We start from the raw sequence: 10,132 nt of genomic DNA on the forward strand, positions 1-10,132 counted from the left end.
ATAAAATCAGCCAAAAAAAAGAAACATCCTCACTTTCAACTGTGTTTATTTTCAGCACACTTAACCTGTGTAAATAGTTGTATGTACAGACATGGCAATTTATTGCCCTGCTCACCGTGGCAGTCCTCATGCCTCTTTGCAGCATGCCTAAGGCCTGTTCACACAGATGAGCAGGGCATCTTTCTGTTGGAGTCAGTAGTGGTCATTTTACTGGCCTAAGTTTTGATAACTGTGACCTTAATTGCCTACTGTCTGTAAGCTGTTAGTGTCTTAACGACTGTTCCACAGGTGCAAGTTTGTTAATTGTATATGGTTCATTGAACAAGGAAACAGTATTTAAACCCTTATCTTTGAAAGACAGGGTCCTGAAAAGGGGACGTTTCTGTTTTTTCTGACTTTACAAGGAGAAACTGCAAGACGACCTGCTTCACTCCGCCAAATGACTGAAACTCCAGAGGAAATTCATCTTTCAGCAGGACAATTATTCTAAAGCAACAATAAGAGTGGCTCAACAACAAAAAGTCTAATGTCCCAGTCCCAATGGCCTAGTCCAAGTGCTGATCTCAATTCCTGTGGCACTATTTGAAAATTGCTGTCCACAAGCTGCATCCAAACAACCTGGAGAATGGCTGCAAAGACGAATGGGCCAAAATCACTCTGAGACTGTGCAAAGTTGGTGCAATACCTACCCCAAAATTAATTTATTTTAGCAAAAGATGGCCCTTACACATTAATGTGTGGAGGTTGAATATGTAGGCAAACAACATACGGAATAAAAAAAAAAAGTGTATTATTCTTTTCCAACATTAAAATAATGCCACCTTACAATAATTGATTTTGAGTTTGTGTTTTAAAACAAAATATCGAACCAAATGTAATTTCATTTTCAGTAATATGAAAGAATTAGTCACGGTTTAAAATATTTTTGCAAGGCATAATACTATTGTGGACCACCAGGAGTAAGTGGACCTCAGGTTCAAAAACACTGCTGTAGTGGTGTTGTACAAATATTGGGACTTGAACCAAGAGTTGTTTTTGCCCTAATGTCTCTCAAGGTACATTATCCGGTCAGACCCGTTGGCAGGGCCTGATGTGCCAGAGGACCCAGCCCAGGGGCAGAGCAGCAGCGGTCGGAGGATGAGGCAGGACTTCGGCACAGAGACCAGAGACGAAACCCACCTCTGAAACTGAAACCTCTCACCACTCTCAGATCTCTTCCCACATTTCACCCCCTTGTTGACCCCATTTGCACGACACAGAGACACAAGGGGAAATCCCCCAGTTCCTCACTGCCCCTGCCCACCCTTTCATCTTCCTGCCCCCCCCAAGTCTCTGTCAGACTTATAAGAGCTGCTATTGAAGGATGCATGAAGAGTACCTCATCATTAACTAAGCTAAAACTTTAGAGAGCATCAGACAGGCATACTCAGACATGGCCCTCATAGCAAAAGATGATAGAACATGAACAATACGCCAGTTGATGGAAACCGACTGTGGACAACCAGAGAAAAGGCGGATGATGCTTTGAATATCCAGAGGTTTGTTTGATTTGTCTGGTTGGCACATTAGGCAGGTGTTCACACTTTAGTGCCAATGGAATGGTGTCAAAAGGTAATACTGTTCCCACGTGCACAGATAGACCACAGGGGCATCAGCCCCTGCCCTTTTCCCCTCAGACTCAACAAGTGCCCTTTTTGGTGGTTACGCTGCCTGCGTTGCACCATTCGCTCCTATGGGCACGCGTCGTCCATCTGTAATGCACATTGCGCTAGCTGACGGACGCCGGCGTGTCGACCGGCATCAGTTCCTTTTGCACCATAAATCCAGGGGGGACATTTCTTTTCCAGATTCGGCACAAGCCCCTCTATTTGCTTTGGCTTTTACCCCCTAAATGTCTGTGCACGGCAATGTGTTCCCGGTGGACCAGCGAGCTCACCTAGCGTGCCTGTGAGTGTGTGTGGATTGTGTAATTATCATTTGCAAAATCATGACATGTACAGTTTTGTACAAAAATGCTTTCTCTTAAAAAAATTCCTGGGTATATTCATGTATTTACATCAATCATGAAAGTCTAATAACACTTTTTAAAATTGCTTCATCTTCCCTATGAGCACAAGTCTAATAAGCAAAATGTTGAAAACAAGGCAACATTTCTTACCCCACAAATGGTGCACCACCCCTGGGCCAATTTTGTAAATCAGTAATTTCTCTATTACAAAATACATAATTTATCCCAGTTTAGTCAAAATCAAACATGGTGTCTGGTATTTTGTGGTTTAATAAGACTGATATCTGTGACTGTGTGCCAAATGTCATCAATCTTAGTCAAACAGATCGAGAGATAAACATGTGCCCGTTATAGCACCACCGTGTGGTCGATATGAAAGTTACTGTGTATGTTGAGTCAAGATAGTATTTCCAATAGGTACTAGATTTTGTTATTTTCTAAATATCTTTGACTGATTGATATGCATTTTTTGTTTAGAGGTCAATAGCGACCATGTTGATTTAGTAAAGATATTGCGTTGAGCGTTCTTTGTCCATAGATGTTGCATATCAAGTTTTGTACAGATGGTTCATTCACTGCCAAAGGAGTATTTTTAACAAAAGTATTGGATAATCCATCTTGGTCGACCTTACAGACAAATTTTCCATGGTAAGAAGAACCTACAGTATCTACCAAATTTCATGAGTTTATCCAAACAGGTGAGGGGTGTGCCCAGCCTGTTTTTGCCTGGTGACAAAAGGAATATTAATGAACAGTTCCAACCAACCCTCTTGCGTTATATATAAATAAAAGGGCAGGTTGAGATACCCTTTAAAAATGTTAAAGTAAATGACAAACCTTGATCAATTGTGCAATGCTCCTACTTCAATCTATTCTTGTCAAAGTGTCTGGTTCTTCATACTCCACTCAATGTTCAGCTAATGCCTGAGTTTCACAGTTATGACCACATTTTGAGTTACAGTATATTACAGTACAATGATCAGTTCTCAACTGTTTACAGTGGCAAACCTGTGTGTGTTATGAATACTTGTTGAGAACCATACTATATTGTACATATAAAATGACAGTTCACTCTAAAATGAGTTTATATGCGTTCAGATGTCAAATGGAATCTAATGTTTATTTGGAATAAACAATAACATGAAGTCTGTTGAAATGGCGAGTACATTAGCTTAGTTATGTTGCAAGCTGGCTTCTGAGATGTCTTTTCATTTGTACTGGCATCACATGTACAGTAAAGGCTAATGTTTTGTGAACTTTATACTGTTTATGTAATTATTTAAGAGATTTATTTATCAATTTATTTTATTTATGATACTGTTTTGTTTGTTTGAACTGTGTGGTTTTACCATTGTAAATACTTGAAAACTTTGTATACTGATTGTTTGGTTCAATGTTCTTTTTGTTGTTATTACAGAAATTACATTTAAAGATAGGACTTGAAATACATTTGCACTAAGCTCTGCGACAGTTAATAGAGCTTTATAGCATGACCCTTTAACCCAAAAACTAAACTATACAATAAAGCAGACTACAGTATTCACACAGTGTGATTAAGTCTCCATACAGTCAGAACTGTTACATACTGTATTTAACAGTTTCCAAATTACATTTGGAAACTTTGAATTGATCATTATTGTCAATGTAAACTAAATAATATATTTTCCTATGCGCCATTTCTGCTGGCTTGTTATCAAAACGAAATATCAAAGTGGCTGTGTTGCAATGTGAATTGAGTGATTGCATGAATGAAATTGATGAGGCTTACAAGAGGGAAAAAACAGCCAAGATGAGGCTTTGACATTTTATGAGGGACTGGAGATTTTAAGTGTTCCTTGTTTTGGGATGTAGTCTACCGAAGTCCACATTCCCACTAAAGAAGTACTACAGGATATGTAAATAGTGTATCACACTTACCCAGCCTGCAGTTGGGCAGTTTACAGGTTTGGAGGGCTAAAGTGGTGTGTGGGTAATAATCACCCTGGAGACGAGGAGCAGTGAATCATCTCCCATCACTTCTTGTGACCCGCCCCTCATCATTGTCATGTCAGATTGGATCCCTAAAGCCATTCAAGGCTATTCTTTTTTTTGGAGAAGTTTAAAAGTACAGTACAAAAAAAAGCTTGTTAATTCTATATAAAAAGAGGCATGCGTACACAAAAAGCATGTTTTGAAAAAAAAGCCTGCCAAGCCAGATATTTTCCCCAACAGTAGGCTACCTGTGTGAAGTATCACAACTAGAAAAATTCATCTGATTATATCTCCTGCTTGGTATTCGTAAGCCTATCGTTTGAAATCTTTATATGGGACCGTGCATGTCCTCCAGACTTATCCAAAACCTCTGTTTACCCTTCACTTTAATGTTTTAAATTAATATTCAAAAGTTTGATCCATTTTGTACTATTTCTTAAAAAGAAGTCTGTGTACTCTACCATGGTGAAAAATATGAAACAATAAATGCTGCATGCAGCCGGAAACATTGCAATGGAAAAACACTGTTGTTTGTTCTGTCAGAGAGAAGTTATCACCAAGACAAATAGATTGCATTGCTTTTATACCTTCCAAAACAATCCCTCATAACAAGCAAGTTTATTTATATAGCAGAATTCATACATCGAAGCAATTCAATGTGCTTTACAAAGAAAAAATATATAAAAACATAGGAAGCTATAAGGCTAAACTGTGTGGTTAAGTTTAAGCGCTCAGTCATAGGCTCGTGAAAAGAAAAGTGGATTAAAAAAATGTTTTTTAGGGGCACGTCTAAGATCTTCTGGTAGTTTATTACAATTGGGTACAGCATAACTGCTAAACGCAGCTTCTTCATGTTTAGTTTGGACTCTATTAGCTGACCTGTGATCATGGATCTAAGAGCCCTGACGGTCAGACCTGTCAGGCCCTGCCAACGGGTCTGACCGGATATATTCTTCAAAAATATCAGAAATGTATTCGGGTCCTAAACCATTCAGAGATAAATAAACTAAAAGCACCACGTTGAAATCTATTCTGTAACTGACTGGAAGCCAGGGCAAAGATTTAAGAACCAGGGTGATGTGCTCTGTTCTCTTGGTCCTGGTTGACATTCTATCAGCAGCATTCTGAATGAGCTGCAGCTGTTTTACAGTCTTTTTGGGGAGTCCAGTGAAGAGGCCATTACAGTAGTCAACCCTACTGGAGATAAAAGCATGCATGAGCTTCTCTTGGTCTTTTTGGGACACCAAGCCTTTGATTCTGGCAATATTTTTTAGATGATAGAATGCCGTTTTGGTGACCGCTTTGATATGATTGTTAAATGGGAGGTCTGAGTCCATCAGAACATCAAGATTACACACTTGATCCCTGATTTTAAGGGCCCAAGAATCCAGCTCGTTAACAATGCTGATGGTTGGGTTCTTCACCCTCTGTCACTACAGGAAGATACATTTCTGTTTAAAATAATACACAATGATGCAAATTATGCTACAATTAGGACCACACCAGATCATGTAAAAATATATATATATATAAAAGAAAAGTAAATTGTAAAAGGCAGAAATGCCATACTCTGTATTTCATTGTTCCTTTTTCTTGCTTCTCTTGATTGCTACTTTGTTGAGGTGTGTCTGTCTCCACCTCTGTCTTGTCCATTGGCCTTGTTTCCGAACCACCTCATGGAGGTGGTCTATATTGGCATACTCATTACCCATCAGCATGCTGTCATCACTTGGGAAGCCAGCACCAGGGGGAGCTCCACTACACTCTCCACTCGCTCTACTTCTGCCCTCTCTCTGTGCTCTCATTGGTGCTTTTCTGTTGGACTTCGAATTGCTCGGTGTAGCAGTGTTAGTCATTTGCTGGGTTTCTTCCGGTTCATTATCCAGGTCTTCGGCTTGATTTGGAGGGGTCAGTGTTGTGAACTCGCTGCAAAAGGACATGCTCAGCTCTGACAGAGTTTCAGTGACAGGTACTGGTTTAGCTCCATCCGTGGGAAGGGGGTAAGGGTCCGGAGAAGCTTCGTCAAGCCCTGACAGGGTGTATCCTGTCTCTTCAGCAGTATCAGCCCTGTCTCCATGAGGTGAGGACCCAAATGTTGTAGATTCCAGAACAACAGTTGAAGGTTGTAGATCGCTGACAGGAATGTCGGACACCAGAGAAACATCAGCTGAGAGATAATCTGTTTCTCTTACAAACTCTTGGTTCACAGTTTCATCTTCAAACCCTTGGCAAGGGCCATAGTCGTCAGATCGGTTCACCGTTTGACCTTTAACCTGGCAAGGCTGGAGATCACCAAAGAGATTCTCAGGGTTAGTATAAACTTCAGGGTCTCGCTCAATGTGAGCTGAAAGGCTAACTTTCAAATTTTTGACCTCTTGGCCTGGTTCAGGGTCCTGGCCATTTGAATCAAGGTCTTTTTTACCTTTGACCTTTACGTCAGGTTCTGGCTCAAGGTTAGGAATCGGGTTGGCGAAGAGACTGATCCTGGGTGTCTCTGCAATGTTTTGAGCATGCCACTGAGCTGATGTCAGTGGCCATGTGAAGACCCTGACCATGACCTTCGATGAACAATGAAGTTCATGGTGTTCCGGGTTCGGTTTGGCCGGGTCAGCGCCAATCGTGAGATACTGTATGGTCTCCGAATCCTGGGCTTCTGGGATTGCTCTTCGTCTGCCGTCATGCAAACTTGAAGTCCCATCAGCATCGATCTCACCTCTGTCGTTTACCGAAGTCACTTCATCAGAAAGATCCTCTTTTCGTGTAAGGTTTCCATTTTCCAGCTGCTTGGGCTCGTTACCACTTAGTGCTTTGTTGCTTTGTTCCGCTGAGGTTGTCACTTTTTCAAACGGGCTAGCTCTCCTTGTTTCCATGTCAAGTGCTTCAAAATCGCTCTCCACCTTGAGTATATCCCTCTGTGCTTCTCCCTCTGCTCTACAGAACTCAGCAGTGGAGAGGACAGCATTGGCAGACTTGGCTCTGACTCCAGATCTGTAAGTCGTCGTAGCAAGCTCCGGGTCCTGTTTAGCCATGACCGAATCTTCATCTCTGCAGAGCGTGGTCCTTGAAATGTCGGTGTCTTTTGCAGTCACCAGATTGGGTTTCACCTGCTTCCTATCTCGTTTCCTCCTCCAGACTATGGCCAGGGTGCCTACCACAAAGAGCAGGACACACAGCACCACTGAAAGAGAAGTACCATGGAGTTAGTGAGGACGCTGACATACGTACTGCATTTCTAGTGTCTAGAAGAACGGATTGAGACGCATCCTTTTTCCCGACGACATCTACAACTTGAATCCAGAACCTGCCTATTACTGCTGCAAGGCTCGGGACAGTGATGGCTAGGTGGTGTGGGTGGCCATCCACTGTTGGTCCTGAGTCAGACTGAGGTGTATGGATCTCAGACTGAGGTGTAGGGGTCACACACTCCGAAATGTTCAACACAGGCTGGCCTTTCAGCGCCTCCGGGCTGGCGCACGTCACTTCCATCCCTCTTTCCAGCAGAGAGGAATTCTGCAGACCTGGACACAAAGAGTGGCGATGTCTAGAGTGTCTCTCTGTGGATTATGAATGGATGGCTCAAACCTGAGTGATTTTCCCTCATTAGAAAACAACTGTTGATGTTGTTATAAATATAACTAAAAGCAATTTTGGCGATCATTTCACCTGCAATATTACACTGCTTGTGGATGCCCATTTGTCTATAGGTATTTCCCAGCACACTGTCCCCTCCCTCTTCATGGTTAAGTTCAGTGGCACTAGCCAAACATGTTTTGTTTTGAAGTTGTTTCACCATTGTCCATAATTTGAAGAAATGTTTAATCAGAGTAGCAGAGAAAGGCTGGAAAACAAACATGATAACATTGTACTACATCTTCAACATGTTCACCTCATAGCATTTAATCCACAGCTCTGATCCTTACTACCAAGTAACAGAGGCATCACCGACCAACCTCGGAGGAAGACGACAAAATCCTCCACTCCACAGGAACAGTTCCAGGGGTTCCTATCCAGCCTAATACGTGTAGAAATGAGGGGGAGGGCCTGGGGGTTAATGCTGGACAGCCTGTTATCAGACAGATCCAAGTAGGTCAGCCCGGTAAGGGAACTGAAACAGTCAGGGCTGACGACCGTGATCTTATTCCCGGTCAGGTTTAAAAGAGTTAAGCCAGCGAGCCCACTGAATGTACCTGTATTAACAAAAAAACTGTTAACTGAAACATTGTTCAGCACAGAAAACAATATTGTACATAGAGCATTATGGGTAATGTAGTACATCATGTTACATTACCTGGGCTGATGTTTTGGATCCCATTATTAGACAGGTCCAAACTGGCAAGGCGGGTTTTGTTGAAAAAAGTAGTAGGACCAATGTTCTGGATCATATTCCCGGCCAGGTTTAAGTTAGTTAGGCCAGTGAGCCTTAGCAGCATGGATTCTTCTAAAACTGTGATGTTGTTCCTGTTAAGAGTGAGAGTCTGTAGAATGGCTGGCTGGCTGAACCAGGCTGGGCTGAGCTGGGATAAGAGGTTGAGGCCTAGATTGAGGGTTTTAAGGTTGTGGAAGGACTTCAAGGCTCCGGACGTGACCTCAGTGATGCCAGCATCTTGAATGGTAAGGCGAGTCACAGAGCCCAGGTTCTCACTAATGAATACAGTAGAATTAAGAACTCCAACATTATGCCCGCGTAACACCAAAGATGACAGGCCATCCGGGTAACCTAAGGTAAGAAAAAGAATTGTGTCATGTAAACGTTAAGCTTCGTTTTGTATTTAACAGGTTGATAAAAGAAAAGCAGAGAATTAAATTTGAACATGGACCCAAGCTTACAGAATAAAATATTAAATAAGAGCACATTTTTTTACTTTTGTGATTAAGTATTGTTTCTCAATCAGACCTACTTTGTGGAATCTCATCACAGAAATAAGCCCCATCGTCCTGAACGCAACTGGAGCGTACTAAACCCAGAACCCCACGCAGAATCAGACTGAGGGCAACAGTAGACACTGTGGGAACATGCTGTAACTGTAAGACCTCATAGCATACTTAGAATTCAAACATGTACATCGGTCACAAACTGTCAAACATAAACTCACCGTTCATGATGAACCAGACGTGACCTCACACGCCAGGGGGATTCTCTTCTGTAAAACGTCTTCACTTCAGACTTAAATCTCAGAAAGTGCTAGGGAGTCTTGTGGCAAAATCGCTGACAAAGTGTCACCCTCACAGAAAAAACTTTGCGTTGCTATGACAGACGTACAAATCCGTGTGTATCTGCAGGTGTTCACCATGGTTATGTCAAAGCTCGCCAGGCACGAGGGCCGCTGTTCTACTTGGTTGATGGAGGGGTAAACTATTTGCACCAGGGAGGTCTAAAGCGCACCTTAACTCCTGCAGTTCAATTCCGTTCATTATTTTCCGTCCGAGCACAGCAGGAAAATGATTAAATCACAAATGATATTCTGTAAGTGAAACATGCAATAATCTCAGTGTAACTGATGTGCGGTGAAAAGAGGGCGTGCAAAAAATATACTGTGAATATGTTTAGATGTTGAAATCGTCATGAACATACAGATCAATGCCCAACTGTGATGTATGCTAAACACAGACAGATTTGTTCAACACACATGAGAACCAAAAAAATATGAAAAATGTGTTTTATTAACTTGAACAATTTATTCAGTTTCAGTGCTTCCGTTTAAAAATAAATAGATGGTATGATCTCAAAGAAATATCAATGAACAGGGATGGAAAGTACATAAAAATAACATGAACGATGATCAACGCAAAAACAATCTTTTAGTAAACATAAAAATGCTTCAGGCTAATATACAATAAAATGGTTTTAAAGTTACCGGATGCAGCAAATTATAATCAAGTATTCTATGTATTTTTGGAGACAGCAGTAAGTGAAGGAAAGAGGCCTTTTTAGTAGACTAATCACTCATGCTCAGTTTTAGTGTTTGGATTTTCATTCAGAAAAGTCAGCGTTTCACCTGGAAATGCGCAGGAGATCCGTTTTTAAACGTATACCATCTACTGTTTGCAATACATCCTGAAAGCCGGTTAGAAGACGAATTCCACTTTTCGTAATCAGCGAGTAAAGTGCACGTGCAAACGTTGTAGTTGATCTGGAGGCCTACATACGGCATC

General features: G+C 41.6%; 3 protein-coding genes across 10 annotated transcripts in view; 1 reads left to right on the forward strand and 2 right to left on the reverse strand.

The window, feature by feature from the left end:
• The window catches only part of LOC105014068 (potassium channel subfamily T member 1), a 101,368-nt gene extending 96,880 nt beyond the window's left edge, over positions 1–4,488 (forward strand). For all 8 annotated transcript variants that reach the window (XM_020052926.2, XM_010876067.3, XM_020052930.2 and 5 more), the window contains one exon: positions 1,056–4,488. In XM_020052926.2, coding sequence (XP_019908485.1) covers positions 1,056–1,185 — 130 coding nt within the window. In that variant the 3' untranslated portion in view covers positions 1,186–4,488. The remainder of the gene's footprint in view (positions 1–1,055) is intronic.
• A 755-nt stretch (positions 4,489–5,243) lies between these two features.
• Positions 5,244–7,960, reverse strand: LOC109616475. Its single transcript, XM_020052311.2, has 2 exons — positions 7,930–7,960; positions 5,244–7,497 (listed from the first exon to the last, which is right to left on the reverse strand). The coding sequence occupies exon 2, from the start codon at positions 7,006–7,008 to the stop codon at positions 5,557–5,559; it is 1,452 nt and encodes a 483-aa protein (XP_019907870.2). The 5' UTR covers positions 7,009–7,497; positions 7,930–7,960; the 3' UTR covers positions 5,244–5,556.
• Positions 7,861–9,233, reverse strand: LOC109616476 (insulin-like growth factor-binding protein complex acid labile subunit). Its single transcript, XM_034296361.1, has 4 exons — positions 9,073–9,233; positions 8,878–8,982; positions 8,268–8,696; positions 7,861–8,166 (listed from the first exon to the last, which is right to left on the reverse strand). Exons 1-4 carry the CDS (start codon positions 9,077–9,079, stop codon positions 7,862–7,864), a joined length of 846 nt encoding a protein of 281 aa, XP_034152252.1. The 5' UTR covers positions 9,080–9,233; the 3' UTR covers position 7,861.
• Between the last annotated feature and the right edge of the window lie 899 nt (positions 9,234–10,132).

The sequence above is a fragment of the Esox lucius genome, chromosome 13, assembly GCF_011004845.1.
Source record: "Esox lucius isolate fEsoLuc1 chromosome 13, fEsoLuc1.pri, whole genome shotgun sequence".
NCBI classification, from domain to species: Eukaryota; Metazoa; Chordata; class Actinopteri; order Esociformes; family Esocidae; genus Esox; species Esox lucius.

What these genes read in the sequence shown, in the direction of transcription:
- LOC109616475 (XM_020052311.2), bottom strand. Translation starts at nt 7,008, where the DNA reads ATGGCTAAACAGGACCCGGAGCTTGCTACGACGACTTACAGATCTGGA.
- LOC109616476 (XM_034296361.1), bottom strand. An exon ending in CTGTGATGAGATTCCACAAA is followed by an intron (nt 8,697 to 8,877) that starts GTAGGTCTGATT and finishes TTCTTACCTTAG; the next exon opens with GTTACCCGGATGGCCTGTCA. An exon ending in GATCCAAAACATCAGCCCAG is followed by an intron (nt 8,167 to 8,267) that starts GTAATGTAACAT and finishes TTGTTAATACAG; the next exon opens with GTACATTCAGTGGGCTCGCT.